At 43.5% G+C, this 27,515-nt stretch overlaps 1 protein-coding gene across 6 annotated transcripts in view; it reads right to left on the minus strand.

Moving 5' to 3' along the window:
• LOC117193439 (putative uncharacterized protein DDB_G0271606) overlaps positions 1 to 27,515 on the minus strand; it is a 50,118-nt gene that overhangs the window by 7,649 nt on the left and 14,954 nt on the right. For 5 of the 6 annotated variants that reach the window (XM_033398189.1, XM_033398186.1, XM_033398187.1 and 2 more), the window contains exon 2: positions 2,522 to 4,244. In XM_033398189.1, coding sequence (XP_033254080.1) covers positions 2,522 to 4,214 — 1,693 coding nt within the window. In that variant the 5' untranslated portion in view covers positions 4,215 to 4,244. Of the gene's footprint in view, positions 1 to 2,521; positions 4,245 to 4,747; positions 5,154 to 27,515 lie in introns of those variants that run through there. The other variant, XM_033398185.1, reaches the window with a different exon arrangement.

The following is a 27,515-nucleotide window of genomic DNA, read 5'->3' on the forward strand; positions in this document are numbered from 1 at the left end:
TCACGATTCCTATTAGACTGACTAGAAATTTTATACCGTTGTTCCTTCCCCTTTGTAGATCGAATTATTCCTTGCATGAACCGTTTAGGGTCTTATGCTCGGATTATAATTCCCTCTACCATGTTATATCCACCACTAATTCTCTTCCTCTTATTAAATTAATAATCCTTACACACCTTTCTAGTAATTAGTAATTGTAGTGGTATTTGTATTTTGATTGCATGCTTAGTTTCTTAGTAAGTTTAGTGCTAATTTTCCTCGAATGTTAGTCTAATATCTATCTTTCTTGCATGTTCGCGTTCGGTTCGACTACGCACCGCTCGTCATGCGGCAGCGCCCCTCGGTCGGTTGCGCGGGAAGAGGGCTGCGTTTTGCCTGGGATCCGCGCGTAACAGCCTTCTGCTGGTTTCACACCCACCACTTGACGGTGCAGTAACTGCATCGCCTCTTGAAAGATGGAGTCATTGCATGTCAACGTCCAAGATAAAACGAGGTGGAACGTTGTGAGTTGCTGCGGACACCGCAACTCTACAGTTATACCCGATACTAAGTCAGTATGGCTCTCCTCCGGCAGACGCCGCTAATATTAAACGACACGACAAAGAGTGCGTGCGAGAGAGACAGAAAATCAGTCTGAGCGTGACGTCGGGCGCTGCGTAGCCACTGAAAATTGATTTCTTGCTTTTGGCTACAAAAATGATCCGATCTGATCCAGATTCAGCAATCTGATAGATGTGGTCGTTATCTATTATTTTGCGTTCTTAGTTTTCTCGAATCTGCAATATTGTGGACAGATTTTCGTCCTTTGTGTGGGCGGAAGGGGGGGGGCGAAATTCTGAGATATACGTTTTATAGTGAGATCTAACAGAAGTGCGGATACCAAATTTGGTTACTATAGCCTTAATAGTCTCTGAGATTTGTGGATGCCTCAGATTTTCGTCCTTTGCGGGGGCGGAAGGGGGTGTGGCGAAATTTGGACACGAAACGGTCAAGGTCCGATATCACAGGAGTGTGGATACCAAATTTGGTTGCTCTGGCTCTTATAGGTTCTGAGATCCTTGAACTCATATTTTGCAATTGGCAAAACCGATCATGAAACCTGTGTGTTAGAGAGAGACAGAGCGAGAAAGAATGAAATTGTTTTTTTTATTCTGGCTATAATAATTATACGATCTGATTGAGATTTTACGATCTAGAACATATAGTCATCCTCTACGATTCTGCGTTTTTGGTTTTATCGTATCTTTAAAAATGTAGATGCCACAGATTTTCGTCCTTTGTGGGGGCGGAAGTGGGCGGGGCGAAGTTTTGAAATATTTTTGTAGCAGTGACATATCACAGAAGTCTGGATCCAAAACATCGTTGCTCTAGATCTTATAGTCTTTGAGCACTAGGCGCTGAAGGGGACGGACAGACGGACGGACGGACGGACGGACAGACGGACAGACGGACAGACGGACAGACAGACAGGGCTCAATCGACTCGGCTATTTATGCTGATCCAGAATATATATACTTTATGGGGTCGGAAACGATTCCTTCTGGACGTTACACACATCCACTTTTACCACAAATCTAATATACCCCAATACTCATTTTGAGTATCGGGTATAAAAACACAGCCGGCCAAAGCAGAAGCGAGAAAAAAGACATTTCAATCTATAAAGTTCCGAGCGCGTGGGCGTCCTACAAGCGTACACATATGTATATCTGCATACATCGTATGTGTATGTGTGGGGGAATATATAGTAGGGGGATCGGATCGGATCGGTTCTTGTGTGTGTATCGTATATTCAGCAAAAAAGGTAAATCAAATGCAACAAAGTTGCACAGAAAATTGCACACAGTGATAGGGGAAGGGAAGGACAGAAAGACTGATTCAAGGCTCAATTAAACTGCTGCGAAATTGATTATATTCTCTCACCTGATAAGCGAATACTGACTACCGTCTGCTGCCTACCATCTACTGTCTACTGTCTTCAGTGTTCAATTCTATTCTATTTTATTCCGTGACGTCAATACCTTAATACCTTAGCACACGCGGAGTTTCAGTTCTCTTTGGCTGCTCTGCTCGTCTGCGTATCGTCTTCGCTAGATCCCTACCCTTGTACTTAAGCTGGCAATCTGTTAGCTTTTGGTAAGACGTTTGCTGAGAAATTTCTACGAATAAATGCTCTGCGCTCTTTTTGGCAGAGAGCGAGCTCGCGCTAATTTTATTTTGGGGCGTAATTCCAATTTCCTTATCAATTGTAAACAATACTGCGGCGGACCTCCACCGATAACCGAACACATCGAAAAACACCGACAGAAACTACGACGTCGTCTGGGTGGCTCGATAAGGCCGTAAAGCACATTGGAACCCATGTCGGTACATGTGTAGGAATAAAGTGGAAAAGCACTTGACATCGGACATGTGCCACACGGAAATGAAATGATGGAAATTACAATGCAATGCCCAGAGATAGCCTTCGACTGAACTAGTGCTTCTCTAGGGTTTTCCTGGGGTTGATCGTGAAACCCACCTTCAGGATCGCACTCTTCGAGGACCCCCGCATAGAGGGGCATGCTGACGGGGCTGCTGTCGTTGCTGCTGTTGCCGCTGTTGTCGTTGCCGCTGCTGGTGTCCGCGGCATGGTTCGTGTTGTAGTTGGAGGCGACAACGTGGTTCTGAGCCTGCGTGGGATAGGGGAATACTTCCGGCATGTCACAGTCCGACGGTGAAAGTCCATCGGTGGAGAGAAGCGACGCCGCCGCCGCTGCCAACGGGGGCTGGCGTGGCGGAGGAACTGCTGGCTGCTGCGGCTCACACGCGGTGGCGACGTACGGTGCCTGGGGACGGATGCAGCCCGCGCTAAAGACACTACCCTCGTCGGTGACCGTCAGCTGGAAATTCTTGTGCGTCCCCCGGCGGGCGTCGAAACTAACGCTCGAGTAGGTGATGCCTCTGCCCTGGTCACTGGGCGCCGGGCCGGCGGTGATGTCGATCGCGGACTGGGCGCCGCCGGTCGGCTGGCGCAGCGTGAGATTGAGCGAGGTGAAGCTCTTGCGACCCGGCGAGACGGCAGAGCCTGGGGAGCCGGGCAGCGTCGGTGGCGTCAACGCTGGCGAGAGGGCACTGCTGAGGAAATCGCGTGCATACGGCAGTTCCGGCTGCAGATTGATGACTGAACGGTGTCGGACCGGAGAGGCCTGTTGAGACGTTGTTGCTGTCGCTGCCGTTGCTGCCGCTACTGCTGCTCTTGTTGCTGACGTCGGCGATGATAAGGAGACGGCGTTGAGTGAGAATTCCGATTCGCTGGAGCTCATGGGGCTGGTGAGACAGGAGGAATCGTTGGAGAAGCTCGGCTTTGGGGCCAGCGGCGGGCCCGGTGGCGGCGGCAGGGGTGGCGCCCGACGCAGCGGCTTGTTCAGCGACGTGGGCGTCAGCTGCGGTGGCTGCAGGTCGCGCTGCTGCCGCAGCTGTCGCTGTTGGATCCTCTGCTGCAGCTGGGCGTTCAGTTGGCGCTGCAGATTGAGCGTGGTTGGTCGCTGCCGGGGCTGGGGACTCGGACTGTGAGTGGGGCTGGGGCTGGCATCGCCATTGCCATTGCCATTCCCATTCCCATTCTGGCTCGGACTCTGACTCAGTTCTGGGGGCTGTGCGGGTGCCACTCTTGACGGCTTTAGTGGGGTGGGAGGCCTGGCCTGCCTCTGTTGCTGCTGTTGTTGCTGTTGCTGCTGTTGCAACACCTTGGTCGGGTAGCTCTGGACAGGTATCGGATGCAAAGCCAGTTCCTTCTTCAACATCTGTATACAGTTCTCGCGCTGATGGCAATTCTCGCTGACGCACTGCGTCACAATGGCATCGGGTATCGTGGGGAACTCCTGCTTCATCTCGTGGAACAGGTGCATGATACTAATGTTCGTGCAGTGGCAGGACGTGCTCTGCTTGCGGCCTGCCTCTGGCTCTGCTTCTGCTGCTGCCTCTGCTGCTGCTGCTGGCTGTGAGTGCTCCAGAAGCTCCAGCTGCTCATAGCTGCCGCAGCGACTCCTCTGACTTGTCGATGGAGCGGCGTCCTTCTTCCTCAGAAAGTGCTGATGGATTGCCTCGGTTATATTGTTGCTGCTGCTCCTTCCTCTGGTATTTCCTTCTGCTGGAAGGCTACTGCTGGTGATGCTGGTGCCATTCAATTGGTAACTGTTTGATCCGGGCGGCATTGGTGGTGTAGCCGCCATTTTAGGCCATCATTTGTCACAGCTGCAGACCTTCAGAAGGAAAGAGAGAAGGGGGAATCAGTCAGGTAATGCCACTTATTTAATTAGTATCTGCCCCCGCACTCGGGTGCGAGTGTTGCATGCGGTGCGGGTGAATCCATGGCCCGATTTAGAACATTAACTAAGAGGCTTTAAAATGTATTGTTTTTAAAAAACAGAAACAGCCAAGAGAAAGAGAGGGAGAGGGCGACGGCGAGGGCGAGAGAGGGAGATCTCTTGGGTATGTTTAAAAATATTTATGACACAACGATTGCCTATATCTCTGTTGCTCTCTCTCGACTGCCGACTGTCGGCCATTGTCAAGGATGGCAGTGATAAATAATCCGTTTCCCTATATAGTACACAGAAACCATCTACCAGATATATATATATACATACATACATATGTACATATGTATATGGTATTGGGCGCCTCTTCAGGTTCAGGTATAGATGAAAGCATATCTTTAATACGAGGAGTACTCGTAAATGTATCTGTATCAACTTCCACTTACATTTTGTCGATGAAAACTGATAAATAGGGTTCCCAACGCGATCGATAATCTGTCAATTTGCTCATATATTTGTTCACAAGCTTGTGAAATATGGTTTTGGATTTTCTTTAAAAGTAAGGCAAATTATTCTTTTAGGTATAGGTATTTTATATTAATTTGTGTGATTTGTCTTGTTTTATTGCACTTTTTTTGTTGCTAATTTTTCAAAGTTTGAACTTAAACTTTAACATATTTCAAATTATTTTCTTCTATTCGTTTTTCTCGATCGCTTTTTCACACACACACAAATTTAAACACTCTTGATAAATTGTATTTCCATTTCCTATGTTTTTTCTTTGACTTTAATCGAGAAAATCTCACGCAGTTTTCCACACAACAATATATCTTTCTTTCGATCAAATTTTGTGCTCGTTTCGAACGCCTTAAATGCCAGCGATAAACTGAAAAAACAAATTTTCGAGAATAAAACGACCGAAAATGCTGCGAGGAAAATGAGCAGAAAACACATAGATACTCGTGCACTGGTACATCGTCTCTGCTATCTGTATATCTGTGTGTGAAAATGTTTGGGAGAGCGCTCTAGCGTAAGCAACAAATCACGAGAGAAAACGGAAAACAGAAAACGGGAAACCAAAGCATACCCAATTGGATACCCTCACAGATCGCTGCCACTCGATACTAACTAACGGGACTGAACGAACCGAGTATCGTCGTTTTTTTTACGTCGGTGTTGCATCCGAATATCTTGGATTGCCGATTCAGGAGTCATGTGACGACTGAGGCAATGATTCGGAAAGCATTCAGTATGCAGCTGCGATCTTATGAATTCTACTGTGAATTCTAGTACGCACTCTAAGACAAGAAACCAATTCAGAACGATCTTTCATATGGTAGCTACATGATATAGTCATTCGATACGGTCTTTTTATGGCTGTTTTGTTCAATATCCCCAAATCAAATCGAATTGTGGTTAGAATTAAGTCAAGGCATACCCGCCTTGTGATCGTAGACAGTACTAAACGAGGGGGAACGTTGTGAGTTGCTGCGGACACCGCAACTCTACGGTTATACCCGATACTAAGTCAGTATGGCTCTCCTCCGGCAGACGCCGCTAATACTAAACGACACGACAAAGAGTGCGTGCGAGGGAGACAGAAAATCAGTCTGAGCGTGACGTCGGGCGCTGCGTAGCCACTGCAAATTGATTTGTTCCTATTGGCTATAAAAATGATCTGATCTGATCCAGATTCAGCAATCTGATAGATATGGTCATTATCTATGATTCTGCGTTTTTAGTTTTCTCGAATGTGCAATATTGTGGATGCAACAGATTTTCGTCCTTTGCGGGGGCGGAAGGTCCGATATCACAGGAGTGTGGATACCAAATTTGGTTACTCTGGCTCTTATAGGTTCTGAGATCCTTGAACTCATATTTTGCAATTGGCAAAACCGACCATGAAACCTGTGTGTTAGAGAGAGACAGAGCGAGAAAGAATGAAATTGTTTTCTTGATTCTGGCTATAATAATTATACGATCTGATTGAGATTTTACGATCTAGAACATATAGTCATCCTCTACGATTCTGCGTTTTTGGTTTTATCGTATCTTTAAAAATGTAGATGCCACAGATTTTCGTCCTTTGTGGGGGCGGAAGTGGGCGGGGAGAAGTTTTGAAATATTTTTGTAGCAGTGACATATCACAGAAGTCTGGATCCAAAACATCGTTGCTCTAGCTCTTATAGTCTTTGAGCACTAGGCGCTGAAGGGGACGGACAGACGGACGGACGGACAGACGGACGGACGGACAGACGGACAGACAGACATGGCTCAATCGACTCGGCTATTGATGCTGATCAAGAATATATATACTTTATGGGGTCGGAAACGATTCCTTCTGGACGTTACACACATCCACTTTTACCACAAATCTAATATACCCCAATACTCATTTTGAGTATCGGGTATAAAAACAGAAGAGCAACCGCAGCGAATCAATTAAATCATTCAATATTTTTGCAGCACAAATTTTAATTTTGTTTTATTGTATACATGTAAAGGACAGTGTATCAAGCAGTTAGCACTATCCCATCTAAATTAACATTTGAACTTAAGATACCATCGATAAGACCTAACCGATATAACCAGACTTAACCGATGTTTAAAAGACCTAACCGATAAGGGGTTATCGATACGGGAGTCGGTTGTTGGAAGTAGAAGCAGAAAGTTGAACAAAAAGTCGGAAGAACAGACTCATTAATTGCACATCTTAAATCATACACTTTGTACTCTTTTTCGAAAAACACTATTAATAAACGATACATTATTATTAATCTTACATTTGGGGGCTCGTCCGCGTCGAATACAGAGCTCGGAGTGTGTGAAAAAGAAAAACAGAAGAAAGCAGAAGCTGATGCAAGAAGAGGATTGTTGAAAAGTTGTTAAAGTTGTTGTTTGTAGCTACATAAAGTTGTAAAGTTTTTGTTGGTGGCTATAAACATTAAGTTGAACAATCCAAATTCTGTGAGCCTAACAGTAGACACGGAGTTTAATAAAAGATCGGTCGTTTAATTCGGTTGGAAAATTGTGAAATTCATTGTCGCGCCGCAGCGTCGCCTTGTCCGTGCGCAGTACGTACACAAGCAGAAAAAACACGCACAGACACGTTGTGTGTGATACACACTTATAAACAAAAAAGACAAGCACTCGTCGGGTACACAGACACAGCAAACACCGCCGCCGTTGTACTGGAAAGAGAGAGAGAAGGAAGAAGCTTTACCAGGAACGTCGCGCCCGAGTGCAAACGAGATGGAAGATTTAGAAAATGCAGAAAACAATACTGATGACCAGATTGATCAAATGATAAAGTTGCTAAGTTTGAAAGTGCTTTGCGATGAGCAACGAGAAATGAAGATCGCTCCAGATAATTTTACAAAAGTTGTGAGCGATTGTGATGGAAAATCGGTTCCCATAGAAAAATGGTTTGAGATATTCGAAAAAAATGCCGACGCTTACTGAAAAGCAAAAGTATGTGCAGGCCAGAGGAAAAATGACCGGTGCAGCTAACCTTTTCCTTGAAGCTGAATGCGTGTGCACCTATGAGGAACTCAAGAACGTATTATTGGATGAATTCACATGTAGCTATAACAGTGCAGACATTCATAAGCTGCTGCAAGAAAGAAAGAGGAAGAGTAGTGAGTCGATGCACGAGTACTTGCTGCAGATGAGAAAAATAGCAGCAGTCGGACATGTTGAACACGCGGCTGTTATAAGCCATATTGTGAACGGTCTGGACATAAGAAACGAGTATAAGTATGCCATGTATCGCTGTAAGACCTTCAGGGCCTTGAAAGAAGAGTTCGATATCTATGATCGTTTGAACATATCGGAGAAGAAGGGCAATAACGAACAGCATAAAACGAGTTTCAAGCAGCAAAGTGGGCAAAGCGGTAAAAAAGAATATTGCTATAACTGTGGATCAGGAGAACACAAACGCAAAGACTGCAAAGCCGAAACAAAGTGTTTTAAGTGCAATCAGAATGGTCACATTTCGCGTAACTGTCCTTATGAAGCTGATAAAGTTGATAAAGTTCGCGTCATTTTGAATCGCAGTCGCATGAAAAAAATTCAAATAAACGGCATTGTTGTTGACTGTCTTGTGGATACAGGGTCAGATGTAACCATAATCAAAGAGAGTATGTTGAAGACCATGAAAAACGTTAAACTTTTGAAGTGCACAACTATGTTGCGCGGTCTGGGTCAGATATCAACAAAGCCTGTTGGATACTTTAATGCAGAAGTTACCGTGGATAAGTTGCTGACCACACAGAAGTTTTTAGTAGTCCCCAGTAGCCAGATTGATTTCGACGCACTTTTGGGGCATGATTTCATTAAAAAGTTCCGTTTCGTCGCTGATATGCAAGGATACACGTTTTTGAAGCATGACGCAGATCCTGTGCCAACAGATGAGCATGCTCTTATATATCACTGTTTTATCACTCTCTCGCTATCACCTCAACTTCAATAACTGTTCTTTCTCTCTCGCTCTTTAAACTTTCTGAGCAATAGCGCTCTCTGCTTAGTAGCTCTCGCTATAACCGCTCTCCACTCTGCTCTCTTTTTTTTTACCAATTCCGCTTTGAGCGTTGTCTGGCACATTGGTCTGATACCAATTTGTTTTGCAAATAATAGTATATATGTAGGAAACGAAGGAAAGAGAGAGATAGAGCAGGATAGAGCAGTAATCGGCTCTGAGAGAGCCGATAGCAAGAGAGAGAGATCAGTCAGTTGTCAGTTCAGCCACGCATCAGACGTACACGCATATAATTAGTCACAAACATACTTGTAAAACTTGGAGCTGTTATAATTTTAAGTCCAACATACTTATTAAATAAATGTTACTCGTTGCCATCAAGCAACTTAAACTACTACAAATTGGGGGCTCGTCCGAAAATAAGCCCAAGACAACAACATTTGCAAGTGAGATTTGTGCGTGTATTTGGAAATTTTGGCGAACACGAGGCTAGAGCTACAAGGAGACAAGCGGCACAGAGACGACAATCTGAGCGCGTTCGTTCCAAAGAGAGCAGAAGCGACAAAACGACGGCAGACGGCAGCAAACACAGCAAGAATCAAAACCTTCGTTGTTGTTGTTGTGCATTGCGTCTGAGAGGCTAGAGCTACAAGGAGACAAGCGGCACAGAGACGACAATCTGAGTGCGTTCGTTCCAAAGGAAGCAGAAGCGACAAAACGACGGCAGCAAACAGCAAGAATCAAAGAACATTGATTGTTGTTGTGTTGCACTGCGTCGGACGGAGACTAAAACTACAAGAAAAGACAAGCAGCAGTTCATTTTGTAACAGCAGAAGCAGCGACGATTCGGGAAGCGACAACGAGTTATCGGCGAACGGCGAGAGCAAGGCAAGGCAACAAAGAGAGGACGGCAACAGCGACATCGACAGGCAAGCGAGATCTGGATGTGGTGGTGTGTGTGCGTCAAATTTGGAGTCTGGAAAGCTCTGCGCAGAAGCGAGAGTTAACAAGGGTAAACCCATAGTAAGGTGAGCGTTAACAGAGAAGCGATCGTTAACAGTGACGACTTTAAAGGCGTTTTCGAAATCGATGTTAACTGGAAAATTGTTAACAGGCCAGCAGTAATAAGGTTGTTTAAGTTGATTTAATTACATTTTCTTAGATATAAGCTAATATCAATTATTTTGTATTTAAATCGTCACGATGCAAGTTGAAGAGATAATGACACTGAGAGTCGCAGATTTGCGAGAGAAGTTAAGAGAGCTTGCGTTGCAGACGACGGGACGAAAGCGCGATTTGCAAGATAGACTATTAATACATCACGGCTTTCCAGTTGAGGATGAAGAAGAGTCAGAGGATGAGTCCGTAGTAACAGCAGTGGATGATACCGTAGCAGTTCAACCAGGTACGCGACAGGCAGAGTATAAATCTTGGTTTACGCTAAAAGACGTGGAAGGTAGTGTGTCACAATTTTCTGGTTCTAATAACCCCGACATCAATCAATGGATAGAGGAATTAGAAGAATGCGCAGCTACTGTTCAATGGAGTCAATTACAATTATTCATTTATGCCAAGCAGTTGTTAGTTGGTGCAGCAAAATCTTTCGTTCGTAGTTTGCGTGATATTCGTAACTGGAATTCGTTGAAGGCAGCTCTGTTGGATGAGTTTAGTGTTAAACTGTCGTCCGTAGAAGTACATAGAATGTTGCAAAAGCGCCAGCAGAAAAAAGGAGAGTCGTTGCATGAGTTTTTGTATGCGTTAATGGAGATAGCCAAGCCAATTAAACTAGATGATGAGAGTTTAATCGAATATTTTGTGGATGGTATACCAGACGCTAGGGCAAGTAAGGCAATGCTGTACCAAGCTAGAAACTTAAAGGAGCTTAAATTTCAGATCGATGTTTACCAGAAAGCTAGAGGCGGATCCAAGCCGATGAGTAAGAATTGGCCGCTGAGTAATAAAAGTGAGAGTTCGGTGAAAGGGTCGATGGCAGAGAATTTTAGGAAATGTTTTAAGTGTGGAGACAAATCGCATTTGAGGAAAGATTGTCCCAAAAATGATTTTTGTTGTTTCAAATGTGGCCAACCAGGACACCGTGCTGCAAGCTGTAATGTCAAGGTCGAAACCAGACAAGAAAAGAGATCGAATACGAACATTATTCGAGATAAGAAAGTCGTCAATAAGCCGTCAGGTATTTTCACTCCATCAGGTTTGGAATTAAAGGATATTAAGTACGCGAATTTGGTATTCCAAGGTTTGATTGATACTGGAGCAGATTTGTGTTTAATTCGCAGGAGGGTATTTTTGAAATTTGGAAATCTTGAACTGATCGGCCAGGAGAAATGTTTAACAGGTATTGGAGATAGTCAAGTTGTAACTTTTGGTAGCTTTTCGATACCAGTGAAAATCGATGAGATTGGAATGGAGGTAGAATTTCATGTCATTCCAGATGAGGATATTGGTTTTGAAGCCATTTTAGGAAGGACTATTCTGGATCATGTGGACATGCAAGTTTCTAAGACAGGAACAAGATTTGTTCGTAGAGTTTGTGGCGAGGATAAAGATAAGAAACTTGATCAGGTAGCATCGTCCTCATGCGTGGAATTGTTTAATGAATATAAAGGCATTTGCATGTCAAGTATTGACGAAGTTGAGAAGGAGTTTTCAATTGATGTTGGTCATCTCAGTGAAGTACATGCTAGAGAGGTTAGGGGTATGGTAGGAAAGTACCAACCTCAGAGAAATGTAGATGCGCCGATAAAAATGAAAATTGTATTAGTGGATGAGATACCAGTTTTCCAGCATCCGAGACGATTACCGTTGTGTGAACAGGAAATCGTGGACAAGCAAGTGGAAGAGTGGCTGGCTCAGAAGATTATAAAGCCAAGTACATCGGAGTATGCATCACCAGTAGTGTTGGTACCGAAAAAGAACGGTAGCAAGAGACTATGTTGTGATTACCGAAAGCTGAATGAGAAAATAGTTCGCGATAACTTTCCAATGTCACATATGGATACAGTGTTGGAGAAACTGCAGGGTGCAAAGTATTTCACCACGTTGGATTTAACGAATGGTTTTTTCCATGTGCCTGTAGAAGTCGAGTCTCAAAAATATACGTCTTTTGTGACTCAGAATGGTCAGTTCGAATTTTTATATGTACCATTTGGAATTTCAAATTCTCCAGCGGTGTTTACCAGATTTATAATGGCTGTGTTGAGAGATTTGGTAAAGAATAATGAAGCAGCAGTCTATATGGATGACGTTATTATTTGTAGTCAAGATATAGAAGAGGGTTTGTTAAAGTTGAGAAAAGTACTGAAGATAGCGGAAATGAATGGGCTACGTATAAATTGGAGAAAGTGTCAGCTGTTACGACAAAAGGTTAATTTCTGGGGTATATAATAAAAAAGAATACGATAAGACCAAGTGATGAGAAGACGAGGGCAGTCGAAAAGTTCCCAGTGCCAGTTGATAAAAAAACAGTGCAGCGTTTCATAGGATTGACTTCTTATTTCCGAAAGTTTATTGAGGGTTATGCTGTTATTGCAAAACCATTGACAGATCTGCTGCGGAAGGATGTTAAATTTGAATTTAAGGAGATACATCAGGTTGCGTTTGAACAACTAAAGGTAGCATTGATTAGTAGACCTGTTTTAGAAATGTACAACCCGAAGTTGGAGACAGAAATCCATACTGATGCATCAAAATGGGGGTATGGAGCCGTGTTACTGCAAAAGAGTTTGGAAGACAGCCAATTCCATCCAGTTCAATATATGAGCCGTAGGACTAAGCCATGTGAAGAGAAATATCCTGCTTATGACCTTGAGGTTCTGGCAATTATCGAAGCTTTAGCGAAATGGCGTGTATACGTTTTGGGTATAAAGTTCAAAATTGTCACAGATTGTAATGCATTTACAATGACGATCAAAAAGAAAGACGTTCCTTTGAGAGTAGCACGTTGGGCCATGTACCTACAAGATTTTAATTATGTTATAGAACATCGCTCAGGAACGAAGATGAGGCACGTTGACGCGTTGAGTCGTGTATCTTGTTTTATGGTGACCGAAAGTATAGCTCATCGTTTGAAAGAAGCTCAGCTAACCGACGATTGGGTTAAGGCTGTTAAAAGTATTGTGGAGGACAAGGAATATGAGGATTATTATATTCAGAATCAGATTTTGTTTAAGGATCCGGATAAGGAGCTCATCGTAGTACCAGCTCAGTTGGAAAATGAGATTATATCAATAGCACATAAGCAAGGACATTTTTCAGTTAAAAAGACACAAGATATCATTGAAAAGTCGAATTATATTCCGAAGTTAAAAGACAAAGTATGGCGCGTAATAAATAGTTGTGTCGAGTGTATCATTGTCAATGAAAAGACAGGAAAACGTGAGGGTTATTTGCAACCAATAGACAAGGGTGATAGGCCGTTACAAACGTATCACATTGATCACGTTGGACCAATGGAAATGACTAAAAAACAGTACAATTATATACTGGTTGTCGTTGATGGATTTTCTAAGTTTGTTTGGTTATATTCTACACGTAGTACAGGTGTTGAAGAGGTCGTTAAGTGTTTGGAAATTCAGGGGACTAGTTTTGGTAATCCGAACAGAATAGTGACGGATAGGGGTGCAGCGTTTATGTCCAATTTGTTTCGTGAATATTGTGAGAGAGAGAAAATACAGCATTTAATGATTGCCACAGGCGTTCCACGTGGGAATGGTCAAGTCGAAAGGATGCACAAGATAGTGGTGCCTATGTTGTCGAAATTGTGTCAGGGTAATTCCGGTAGTTGGTATAAGCATCTAGGAAAAGTACAGCAAATGATCAACAGTGTTGAGCCGCGAAGTACCAAGGTAACACCTTTCAAGATATTGACTGGGCTAGACATGCGTATAGGAATGGATCCAAAAATAAAAGAAATATTGGAAGAATCACTTATCGAAGAGTTGAACAAGGACCGCGAAAAAATTAGAAAGGAAGTAGTTGAAAACATTGCACGGTTACAGCAGGAAAACAAGAAGAGTTTTGACTTAAAAAGGAAACTAGATAGACAGTATGAGGTTAATGAGCTAGTAGCTATCAAGCGTACTCAGTATGGTACTGGATTAAAGCTAAAAGGAAAGTATCTAGGGCCGTATAAGGTGGTTAGGGTAAAGAATCATGGAAGGTACGAAGTCGAGAAGATTGGGGATACTGAGGGTCCCTATAAGACCTCTACAGTTTCAGAATATATGAAACCTTGGCTAGACCCATCCGAGGCGAATGGTCCGTCAGGACAGCCGAATGTAGGAAACGAAGGAAAGAGAGAGACACGAAGCGGTCGTGTTTTCGTCGTGTCGTCGGGATAGAGCAGTAATCGGCTCTGAGAGAGCCGATAGCAAGAGAGAGAGATCAGTCAGTTGTCAGTTCAGCCACGCATCAGACGTACAGGCATATAATTAGTCACAAACATACTTGTAAAACTTGGAGCTGTTATAATTTTAAGTCCAACATACTTATTAAATAAATGTTACTCGTTGCCATCAAGCAACTTAAACTACTACATATATATAAATAAATAATAAAATAAAATGGAATACGCTGTGGTCTGTGCCAAAAAAAGCTGTAAGAAGCAGATCACCCACGATCAGCCGAATGTCCCCTGCTGGCTCTGCGACAGCGTAGTGCACGCAAAATGCGCTGGATTTTCTGGCCTCGTGAGTGATGCTATAGCCAAACGTAATGGCTTGCATTACAGTTGCTAGGCATGCCGTGCGGTGGAGAAAGACATGGTGGCTTTCATGAGGCAGACGCGGAGTGGCTTTAAGGAGCTGACCGTTGGTTTTAAAAAGCAATACGATCGGCTCCTAGCCATGGAGGCTCAGTTTAGCGGTTTAAAACGGCTGAATGAGTCTCCGAGGCGCAAAAAGGTCACTCCGCGGGATCTGCAATTGCCAACCGTCACTCAGCCGTGCGCCGCCGAAAAACTGACTCCGACCACTCCAAGTGTGCAGCAGTTGATCTCGTTTGCCACTCCAAGGGCAACGACAGCTGCTGGCGACGCAGATTCGGTAGCCGAATTCATCGCCTCGGAGAATGTGCAGCCAAGTACGTCTGCAGCGTCCGTGTCCGTGGTGTCCGCAAGTCCGCTAGTTGTCCCGTCTATACCGATCCCACCAGTAAATAGACGTTCCGGACCTCCGGATATTGCCACCACAGGTACTAGGCCTGTGGTGACTAAACCACTGGTGGGAGTCCCACCAAAACGACAAGTTTTTGTTTCACGGCTGGCCCCTGACCTCACATCTAATGATGTAATTGCTTTTATTCAAAGCAAAATAAAAGCCGTGGGTTTAAAGGTGGAGAAATTTAACTTCTCTTATGCCAGGGAGATAGCCTCGTTTAAGATAAGCATCTCCCCAACTCGATTTGACACCATTTGCTCCGCCAAATTTTGGCCGGAGCATTTGGTGGTGAAGGAGTTTAAGGCTAAGAAGAAGAATAGGCCCCCCATATCCCTTCCAAACCTTTCCAGTGTGCCACCCTCAACCTCAACCTCAACTTCCTCTTCCTCAACTTCCCGTCTTGCTTCCACCTTTCCAAAAAACTAACTTCTCTTTTAGTAACCTATTAGAATGTAAGAGGCTTGCGTAGTAAGCTCAGCATTCTTTTCCGGGATAGTGTTGCATTTGCTTCCCACGTTATTGTGTTTACTGAAACCTGGTTAAAGCCGGACATTCTTAGTTCCGAGGTTTTGGCAGGTCGGTACACAACTTTTAGAAAGGACCGTTCGTCTCGACGGGCAGGGGGGGTTCTAATTGCAGTGGACTCTTACTTCACGTCGGAACACTTCACAGTCCAAGTTCAACAGGAACTGGAATTCCTGTGTGTAAAACTGATTCTTCCCGCTTTCGCTATATTCATTACTTGCTCGTATATCCCACCTTCTTCGGATATGTCAATATATGAGCAGCACTTGTCCGCTTTAACCGCTGTTTCTGCCTCGCTATCTGATAAAGATCGTATGATAGTTCTTGGTGACTTCAACTTGCCAGGAACTGTTTGGTCTTCGGTAAACGAGTTTAGTATCCTAGTGCCCATGTCACGACATGACTTTGTTGACGGCTTGCTTGACCTATCCCTGTCTCAAGTCAACCATGTGAAAAATTCCTTGGGTCGATTGCTTGATCTGTGCTTTGTATTGGATCCGACCATAGTGTTGTTAACCCGAGACCTTCCGCTCACTATACCTGAAGACGCCTACCACCCTACTTTCGAGGTGTCGCTAGATATAGGACCAACTGTATTGGATCGGTCGAGTAGGCTGCCCGAACGTGTCCGCTGCTTTCGTAAAGCCGAGTTTGCGAAGCTTAATAACCTCATTAGGGATTTTGATTGGTCCGCTTTGTACTTGTGCACTGATATCATAAAAGGCACAAACATTTTTTACAATGCTCTTGGCACATTTTTCGATTCTTGTGTCCCGCTTTCTTGTCCGACTAGATCTGGAAAACCCCCTTGGTTTACCAAAGAGTTATCCAGTCTAAAAAACTTAAAATCAAGACTTTATAAAAAATTTCAAGAAGTGGGTTCTCCTACTTCTCACTCTCGCTATGTATTAGCTCGGTCAAACTTTTCAGTTCTTAATGCTCAATGCTATAAGAACTACCTATCTCGATGCAGGATACGTTTTTCTCAGGACCCTAAACAGTTTTACAGCTTCGTAAACAGTAAGCGTAGAACGTCCGCACACCCATCCTCGCTATCATTTTGTAATTCGTCGGCAAATAATGATCAGGCAATTGCCGATCTTTTTGCCCAATTCTTCCAAACCACCTATTCTGAGGAAAGCTACTCTGGTCATCCGTACCCATACGGTTTACCGAGGTCGAACGGCATTTTCAGTCCCTTGTTAAATGAATGTTCCCTACTTCATGATCTTCGACTAGTTAAGCCGGTGTTTTCACCGGGTCCAGACGGGGTTCCATGTTGTGTACTCAGGTACTGCGCCGAGGCTCTGTTTGGACCTTTGCTTAAACTATTCACCCTGTCCATTGATTCTTCTTGCTTCCCCCCGATCTGGAAGGAATCGTTTATAATTCCTCTCCATAAAAAAGGTAGCAAGTCTGATGGAAAAAAATTATAGAGGTATAGCAAAGTTATCCGCTATTCCTAAAATGTTTGAGAGGGTTTTAACTCCGCACTTGCAGCATCTCTGCAAGTCACTTATATCTCCAACTCAGCATGGATTTATAAGGCGGCGATCAACCACCACGAACTTGTTAGAGTTTACCTCTTTCATTATTAAAGGCTTTCAATGTAACTTACAGACGGATGTTATTTACACCGACTTTAGTAAAGCATTCGACTCTGTAAACCATTCCCTTTTAGCGCATAAACTTGACCTTTTAGGGTTTCCGCCCAACCTCCTGAGATGGATTTCTAGCTATCTTTGTTCTAGGTCTCAAAGAGTCCTCTTCAAAAACTCCCTCTCTTTCCCAGTAAAGGTTTCTTCGGGAGTACCACAAGGCAGCCATCTAGGCCCCTTACTCTTCACACTCTTTATTAATGACTTACCTTCAGTATTAACATACTCTCGAGTACTTATGTATGCGGATGATGTTAAACATACAAGGACATTTCATTTCATTCTCGCTTGCAATCCGATCTCAATATCTTTCAGTCATGGTGTTGTGCAAACTTGTTACACCTTAATGCCTCGAAATGCAAAGTTATGACATTTCATCGTTCTAGCCCTTTGTTGGCTCCCTACACCCTATTTGGTGGTTCTCTTGAGAGAATTACCCTGGTGGATGATCTGGGTGTTATGTTAGACCCCAAGTTAAAGTTTTCCGAACACATTTCTACCATGGTAAATAAGGCCATGGGCGTGCTTGGGTTTATAAAGAGGTGGTCAAAGGAATTTGACGACCCCTATATAACAAAGACTCTCTATACCTCGCTTGTTCGTCCGATCTTAGAATACGGCTCCTGTGTATGGTGCCCTCAGTACAAAGTACACCAGGACCGTATAGAATCAGTACAGAAAAACTTTTTACTCTTTGCTCTGCGGGGCCTTAACTGGGATGCGGGTGTAAGACTCCCATCTTACTCTAGTAGACTACTATTAGTAAGCCTCCCATCCTTAGTTAACCGTAGAAAAATGCTTGGTGTGATATTTATGCACAACTTGATCAGGGGTGACATAGACAGCCCTGATCTGTTGAGCCGCATAAACTTCACGATTCCTATTAGACTGACTAGAAATTTTATACCGTTGTTCCTTCCACTTTGTAGATCGAATTATTCCTTGCATGAACCGTTTAGGGTCTTATGCTCGGATTATAATTCCCTCTACCATATTATAGCCACCACTAATTCTCTTCCTCTTATTAAATTATTAATCCTTACACACCTTTCTATTAATTAGTAACTGTAGTGGTATTTGTACTTTAATTGCATGCTTAGTTTCTTAGTAAGTTTAGTACTAATTTTCCTCGAATGTTAGTCTAATATCTATCTTTCTTGCATGTTCGCGTTTGGTTCGGCTACGCACCGCGCGTCATGCGGCAGCGCCCCTCGGTCGGTTGGGCGGGAGGAGGGCTGCGTTTTGCCTGGGATCCGCGCGTAACAGCCTTCTGCTGGTGTCACTCGGGCCACTTGACGGTGCAGTAACTGCATCGCCTCTTGAAAGATGCAGTCATTGCATGTCAACGTCCACACAATATAATGTAACTGAAGAGTCATCCTTTGTAGCTCCGCCGCAATATCGAAAAGACGTTGAACAGATGATAAGAAACAGTTACCAAATGCCCACAGAAGTTGCAAAGCAGTCTCCAATCCAACTGAAGATAGTTCCCGACGGAGTAATCAAGCCGTTTAATCACTCACCGAGTCGTTTATCAACAGACGAAGCCAGTGCCGTAAAGAAGCAAGTCGAAGAATGGATCGAGCAAGGAATCGTGCGCAAGTCGTCTTCAAATGTAGCGAGCAGAGTTGTCGTCGTGAAGAAAAAAGATGGTACAGTAGACTACAGGAAGTTAAACAGCATGGTATTGCTGGACTGCTTCCCAGTCCCGATCATGGAGGAAGTCTTGGAAAAGCTGCAGTCGGCTAAGTGGTTTACCATAATGGACCTTGAAAACGGATTTTTCCATGTGCCTATGGAAGAGCAAAGCAAGTCGTATACGGCCTTCGTCACAAAGGAGGGATTATTCGAGTTTAATAAAGCGCCTTTCGGATTCAAGAACTCGCCAGCTGCGTTCATTCGGTTCGTAAGCTATATTTTTCAAGAATTAATCAACTCTGACATTATGCAGCTTTATATGGACGACATAATTGTTTACGCCGCGTCGCCCGAGGTATGCATGAAGAAGACGAAGTTGGTTCTGGAGACAGCTGCGCTGTTTGGCCTAAAGATCAAGTGGAAGAAATGTAGCTTCATGCAGCCACGCATTAGCTTTCTGGGCCATATCATTGAGGACGGGAGAATCTGGCCCGGCAAAGAGAAGACAGCAGCTGTCAGTCGGTTTGCTACGCCCAAAGACATTAAAGCAGTTCAAGCATTTCTGGGACTCACAGGCTTTTTCAGAAAGTTCATCCCTGGCTATGCACAAGTTGCCCGGCCGCTCACGAATCTACTCAGGAAGGAATCAGTTTTCAACATTGGCGAAGCAGAGCAACAATCGCTACAAACCTTAAAGAATCTGCTTGTAATCGCACCTGTATTACATTTATACTCACGAGAAGCGCCAACGGAACTCCACACGGATGCATCCAAAGAAGGTTTCGGAGCAGTTTTGTTGCAGCAGTTTGATGGCAATTTCCACCCGATTTACTATTGGAGTAAAAAGACTACACAAGCCGAGTCCAAACGTCACAGTTACTATTTTGAGGTCAAAGCTGCATACCTCGCACTCAAGAAGTTTCGTCACTACCTGTTGGGGATCAAATTTGATCTTGCCACTGACTGTGCGGCGTTTAAGCAGACAACAACGAAAGCAGATATACCCAGAGAAGTTTCCCAGTGGATTCTGTATATGGAGGACTTTACATTCAAAGCAGTACACCGCCCAGGGGACAGAATGAGACACGTGGACTGTCTCAGTCGTTTTCCGCAGACATGAATGTTCGTGACGACGGAGCTAACAGCTCGGATAAAGAAAGCACAGCAGGATGACGATTTCATCAAAGCCACAGTTGAGATCCTGAAGCAGCACCCATATCAAGACTACAAGCTTAAAGGAGGTCTTCTCTTCAAATCTGTAAATGGCAATGACGTATTGGTGGTTCCAAGGCTGATGGAAAGGGAAATCATTCAAGGATCGCATGAAGTTGGTCATTTCTCCACAGCGAAGACAATGCACTCAGTTCAGCAGCAATACTGGATTCCGCACCTTGAACGGAAAGTAAATAAGTTGATTACTAATTGTATCAGTTGTATAATTTTCAGCAAAAAGTTGGGCAAACAAGAAGGCTATCTTCATTGCATTGACAAGGGTGACACACCACTATACACGCTGCACGTTGATCATTTGGGACCAATGGATGCGACAGCCAAGCAATACAAGTACATTTTTGCTGTGGTAGATGCATTCTCCAAGTTTGTGTGGCTGTTCCCAACTAAGTCAACAAGTCACGAAGAAGTTGTGAAGAGAGATTGGTCATTTGTGTTTGGTTTTCCCAAGCGCATAGTCAGCGACAGAGGAGCAGCGTTTACATCCAACGCATTCAGCGAGTTTCTCAACGAGAACAAAGTCGAACATGTGTGTACAACGACAGGTGTGGCGAGAGGCAACGGTCAGATTGAGCGGGTGAACCGTTCAATTTTGGGTATCATCGCAAAGCTCTCAGCTCAGGAGTCAACGAAGTGGTACAAGCATGTGCCACAGGTCCAGATGGCGATTAATTCGCATGTGCATTCTACGTTGAAGTCGTCGCCATTCGAGGTCATGTTTGGGACAAAGATGCACAGACAAGCTGAAAGTCGACTATTGGAGGTGCTCAACGAGGAGTTGGTTACGCAGTTTAACAAGAGCGCCAAGAACTGCGTGACCAAGCGAAACAAAACATTGAGAAGGCGCAAGAGGTGTACAAGCGCTATTATGATAAAAAACGACGACCTGAGCACGGCTACAGACTAGGAGACATGGTCGCGATCAAGAGGACGCAGTTCGTCGCAGGACGCAAGTTGGCCAGCAAGTATCTAGGCCCATATGAAGTCACCAAGGTAAAGCGGAACGGTCGCTACGACGTCAGAAAGGTTGCTCAAGTCGAGGGGCCAAATATCACAGCAACGAGCAGTGACAATATGAAGCTATGGCGTTTTGTCTCAGAGAACGATGATATATTATCATCTGGGACAGATGAAGATGAGCAGGAGGGCCGTATGTAAAGGACAGTGTATCAAGCAGTTAGCACTATCCCATCTAAATTAACATTTGAACTTAAGATACCATCGATAAGACCTAACCGATATAACCAGACTTAACCGATGTTTAAAAAACCTAACCGATAAGGGGTTATCGATACGGGAGTCGGTTGTTGGAAGTAGAAGCAGAAAGTTGAACAAAAAATCGGAAGAACAGACTCATTAATTGCACATCTTAAATCATACACTTTGTACTCTTTTTCGAAAAACACTATTAATAAACGATACATTATTATTAATCTTACATACATATGTACATAGGTGGCTGTCTCTCTCTCTCTTTATTTTATAAAAATAAACTTTTGGGTGGGTGTTGCACAAACACAACGAAAACCAAAGAAATTGAATGAAATATTTTATTTATGTATCTGTATATCTGTATCTTTGAATATAGAAAACAATCTGCGCAAAATTAATGATATTTAGTTCTGAGGTGAAAGAGTTATCAGAAAAAGAAGCAAAGACCCAGCAAACGGGAAAAAAGAACCGCCCTCGCAGCGGCATCGGCGGCTCACCTGTTCTCCCAGGAGATGGCGACAAGCAAAAACAAAAAAAACGAGGGGGAACGTTGTGAGTTGCTGCGGACACCGCAACTCTACGGTTATACCCGATACTAAGTCAGTATGGCTCTCCTCCGGCAGACGCCGCTAATATTAAACGACACGACAAAGAGTGCGTGCGAGAGAGACAGAAAATCAGTCTGAGCGTGACGTCGGGCGCTGCGTAGCCACTGCAAATTGATTTGTTCCTATTGGCTATAAAAATGATCTGATCTGATCCAGATTCAGCAATCTGATAGATATGGTCATTATCTATGATTCTGCATTTCTAGTTTTCTCGAATGTGCAATATTGTGGATGCAACAGATTTTCGTCCTTTGTGGGGGCGGAAGGGGGTGGGGCGAAATTCTGAGATATACGTTTTATAGAGAGATCAAACAGAAGTGCGGATACCAATTTTGGTTACTCTAGCTTTAATAGTCTCTGAGATTTGTGGATGCCCCAGATTTTCGTCCTTTGCGGGGGCGGAAGGGGGTGTGGCGAAATTTGGACACGAAATGGTCAAGGTCCGATATCACAGGAGTGTGGATACCAAATTTGGTTGCTATGGCTCTCATAGGTTCTGAGACCCTTGAACTCATATTTTGCAATTGGCAAAACCGACCATGAAACCTGTGTGTTAGAGAGAGACAGAGCGAGAAAGAATGAAATTGTTTTCTTGATTCTGGCTATAATAATTATACGATCTGTTTGAGATCTTACATTCTAAAACATATAGTCATCCTCTACGGTTCTGCGTTTTTGGTTTTATCGTATCTTTAAAAATGTGGATGCCACAGATTTTCGTCCTTTGTGGGGGCGGAAGTGGGCAGGGCGAAGTTTTGAAATACTTTTGTAGCAGTGACATATCACAGAAGTCTGGATCCAAAACATCGTTGCTCTAGCTCTTATAGTCTTTGAGCACTAGGCGCTGAAGGAGACGGACAGACGGACGGACGGACAGACGGACAGACAGACAGGGCTCAATCGACTCGGCTATTGATGCTGATCAAGAATATATATACTTTATGGGGACGGAAACGATTCCTTCTGGACGTTACACACATCCACTTTTACCACAAATCTAATATACCCCAATACTCATTTTGAGTATCGGGTATAAAAACGACGGGAACGTTGTGAGTTGCTGCGGACACCGCAACTCTACAGTTATACCCGATACTAAGTCAGTATGGCTCCCCTCCGACAGACGCCGCTAATATTAAACGACACGACAAAGAGTGCGTGCGAGAGAGACAGAAAATCAGTCTGAGCGTGACGTCACGCGCTGCGTGGCCACTGCAAATTGATTTGTTTCCTTTGGCTATAAAAATGATCTGATCTGATCCAGATTCAGCAATCAGATAGATATGGTCGTTATCTATGATTCTGCGTTTTTAGTTTTCTCGAATTTGCAATATTGTGCATGCAACAGATTTTCGTCCTTTGTGTAGGCGGAAGGGGGTGGGGCGAAATTTTTAGATATACGTTTTATAGTGAGATCTAACAGGAGTGCGGATACTAAATTTGGTTACTCTAGCGTTAATAGTCTTTGAGATTTGTGAATATCCCCAGATTTTCGTCCTTTGCGGGGGCGGAAAGGGGTTTGGCGAAATTTTGAAACAAACTCGTCTCGGTACGATTTATTAGGAGTCTGGATACCAAATTTGGTTGCTCTAGCTTTTATAGTCTCTGAGATCTAGGCGCTAATGTTTTACTCTAAGCAAAGCCGCCTATGCTACGTGTGTGTTAGAGAGAGACAGGGCGAGAAAAAATGAAATTTTTTTCTTGATGCTGGCTATAATAATAATACGATCCAATTCAGATTCCGCAGTCTAAAAGATATGGTCATTCTCTACGATTCTGCGTTCTTGATTTTCTCATATCTTTAAAATTGTGGATGCCACAGATTTTCGTCCTTTGTGGGGGCGGAAGTGGGCGGGGCGAAGTTTTGAAATATTTTTTTAGCAGTGACATATCACAAAAGTCTGGATACAAAACATCGTTGCTCTAGCTCTTATAGTCTTTGAGCACTAGACGCTGAAGGGGACGGACAGACGGACAGACGGACGGACGGACAGACAGACAGGGCTCAATCGACTCGGCTATTGATGCTGATCAAGAATATATATACTTTATGGGAGCGGAAACGATTCCTTCTGGACGTTACACACATCCATTTTCACCACAAATCTAATATACCCCAATACTCATTTTGAGTATCGGGTATAAAAAATGGAAACTAGAAGAAACTCTGACAAAATGAATAAAAACGAGGGGGAACGTTGTGAGTTGCTGCGGACACCGCAACTCTACGGTTATACCCGATACTAAGTCAGTATGGCTCTCCTCCGGCAGACGCCGCTAATATTAAACGACACGACAAAGAGTGCGTGCGGGAGAGACAGAAAATCAGTCTGAGCGTGACGTCGGGCGCTGCGTAGCCACTGAAAATTGATTTCTTGCTTTTGGCTACAAAAATGATCCGATCTGATCCAGATTCAGCAGTCTGATAGATATGGTCATTATCTATGATTCTGCGTTTTTAGTTTTCTCGGATGTGCAATATTGTGGATGCAACAGATTTTCGTCTTTTGTGGGGGCGGAAGGGGGTGGGGCGAAATTCTGAGATATACGTTTTATAGTGAGATCTAACAGAAGTGCGGATACCAAATTTGGTTACTCTAGCCTTAATAGTCAAGGTCAAGGTCAAGGTCCGATATCACAGGAGTGTGGATACCAAATTTGGTTGCTCTGGCTCTTATAGGTTCTGAGATCCTTGAACTCATATTTTGCAATTGACAAAACCGACCATGAAACCTGTGTGTTAGAGAGAGACAGAGCGAGAAAGAATGAAATTGTTTTCTTGATGCTGACTATAATCATTATACGATCTGGTTCAGATTTTGCACTGTAGTAGATATGGTCATCCTCACTGATTCTGCGTTTTTGGTTTTATCGTATCTTTAAAAATGTGGATGCCACAAATTTTCGTCGGAAGTGGGCGGGGCGAAGTTTTGAAATATTTTTGTAGCAGTGACATATCACAGAAGTCTGGATCCAAAACATCGGTGCTCTAGCTCTTGTAGTCTTTGAGCACTAGGCGCTGAAGGGGACGGACGGACGGACGGACGGACAGACGGACAGACAGACAGGGCTCAATCGACTCGGCTATTGATGCTGATCAAGAATATATATACTTTATGGGGTCGGAAACGATTCCTTCTGGACGTTACACACATCCAGTTTTACCACAAATCTAATATACCCCAATACTCATTTTGAGTATCGGGTATAACAAACAAACAATAAGCACAAAACAGAAACAGAAGCAGAAACAGAACCATGTCCGAGGGTGAAAGAGATGCAAATAAATTATAAAATATAGCACTTAATTTGCAAGCGATGGCGCCATTAAAATTGGCCACCAAAGCATAAATAATAAATTATGAATGTATTTCAATTTAGTTGTTGTTTTTTGCTTCCCCTGTTGTTCGTTGTTTTCCAGCTTTTCTTTTCTATACCCTTTAGGATATAGTATGCAGACAGGGTATTACGACTTTCTGTAGATGTTTGTGTCGTGCCTGAGCAGATAGACTTCAGTTCCAATTTGTAGGCAGTTAGTCTGATGACCCGAACCTGTTGCTAATTCGACGAATATCCAAAGAAAAGGCCAGATCCAAGCTTCATCATCACGGGTTCTTTCTTCATCATCAGGCACAAACAGTAGCGGCGTCGGAATGGTTTAAAGAACCCCTCAGGTCTGAGGACACCAGCCCTAGATTAAAAGCCGTGTTTCAATATCAGAGCTATATCGAATCATATCTCATACAAAATCTGATCCAATATCACAGATGTATCTTCCATCGTAACTTCCATAAGAGCAACCGATCTGCAAGGGTATCAAAACTAAAGAGACTCAAAAAATCTACCCATCTTTTCCAGCACATTTTTGTTTATTTTAAAACACAATATTCTTCGACGGAGTGGGATGGCAACATTTTCGAGATCCGTGCGAAATTAAGAAGTCATTAAAGATGAGAAAACCTCAGAGAATTATGAAGAATAATTCCTCTTGAAATGTGTCTTTTCCATAAAATAAAATTCCAACCCTTCCCCGCCTCTCGTCCACTTTTTTTGTTGGTTAGGAATTTTTCGAGGTGTAGAAAAGAGATCAAATTGAATGGAGGGTGTTGGTGGTGCGCGGGAGCAGGAATGAAAATTCATTTTGTGTGCTTTTCCTTCGTGTTTTCTTCGTCTGCCTTTTGTAGCGGGTGGTAGCAGACGCAGCAACAACAAGAGCCATAGAGAAAGGCAGGCGATCGACTGCAGACGTAAACGACCTTCACAATTAGCCAGATACACACACAGATGCAGATACACCCACAGATTCACAGATAAATATATAGAGATACGAGATACAGATGCAGGCAGATAGGAGATATGTATATATACATATACATATATGTATGTATAAATGTTAGAATACAGAATCGGATATCGACGTCAAATATATTGCAATCTTTGCTCTCGCTCTTCTTATCTGTTATAAAGAGTACACGTGTGGAATGATAGGTAATATTATAGATACAGACATCATATGTAATCGTATTCGTACACGCCATTTACCTGTACCTGTGCACGTTGCGTTTCGGTTCCATCAGACAGCTGTTTCGTTCACTTTTTGAGTAACGAGATGAATTATCAAGTTATCAGACTGCAGATTACGGAACATAATTTAGACTATCGGATAATAAAAGGAGTCACAGATGTGTTTTCGGAACCAATTAAGAGGTAAAGAGAAGGTTAAACTTATTCTAGGGCAAAGAAAAATTAAAAAAAAAACAAGATAGAAGTGGAGTGCAACTCTGCTGCAATGCTTCTTCATCTCTGTCTGAAAAACTTTAAACTGTAATTCTCGCAATCGCGAGAGACGGATAGTGACGTTATCTATCGGTAAAGATACGAAAAGCAGCATACATTCCCAGTACGTATTCTTAGAGTTTCAAAACGCACTGTACCCAGCGTTTATGTACTGATGCTTCAGGTAAATCATCATTTGTCTTCTTCCCATTTGGTACTTTGGTTTGTTTTTTTCGTGTGTTTTATTTCGAGGACTCGCAAAAACAAACATAAAAGTTGTTAAGAAATAATAGCAACAATAAAAACGAGGGGGAACGTTGTGAGCTGCTGCGGACACCGCAACTCTACGGTTATACCCGATACTAAGTCAGTATAACTCTCCTCCGGCAGACGCCGCTAATATTAAACGACACGACAAAGAGTGCGTGCGAGAGAGACAGAAAATCAGTCTGAGCGTCACGTCGGGCGCTGCGTAGCCACTGCAAATTGATTTGTTCCTATTGGCTATAAAAATGATCTGATCTGATCCAGATTCAGCAATCTGATAGATATGGTCATTATCTATGATTCTGCGTTTTTAGTTTTCTCGAATGTGCAATATTGTGGATGCAACAGATTTTCGTCCTTTGTGTGGGCGGAAGGGGGTGGGGCGAAATTTTGAGATATACGTTTTATAGTGAGATCTAACAGGAGTGCGGATACCAAATTTGGTTACTCTAGCCTTAATAGTCTCTGAGATTTTTCTATATCCCCAGATTTTCGTCCTTTGCGGGGGCGGAAGGGGGTGTGGCGAAATTTTGAAACAAGCTCGTCTCGGTCCGATATATTAGGAGTGTGGATACCAAATTTGGTTGCTCTTGCTTTTGTAGTCTCTGAGATCTAGGCGCTAATGTTTTACTCTTAGCAAAGCCGCCTAT

The sequence above is a fragment of the Drosophila miranda genome, assembly GCF_003369915.1.
Source record: "Drosophila miranda strain MSH22 chromosome Y unlocalized genomic scaffold, D.miranda_PacBio2.1 Contig_Y2_pilon, whole genome shotgun sequence".
Lineage (NCBI taxonomy): Eukaryota > Metazoa > Arthropoda > Insecta > Diptera > Drosophilidae > Drosophila > Drosophila miranda.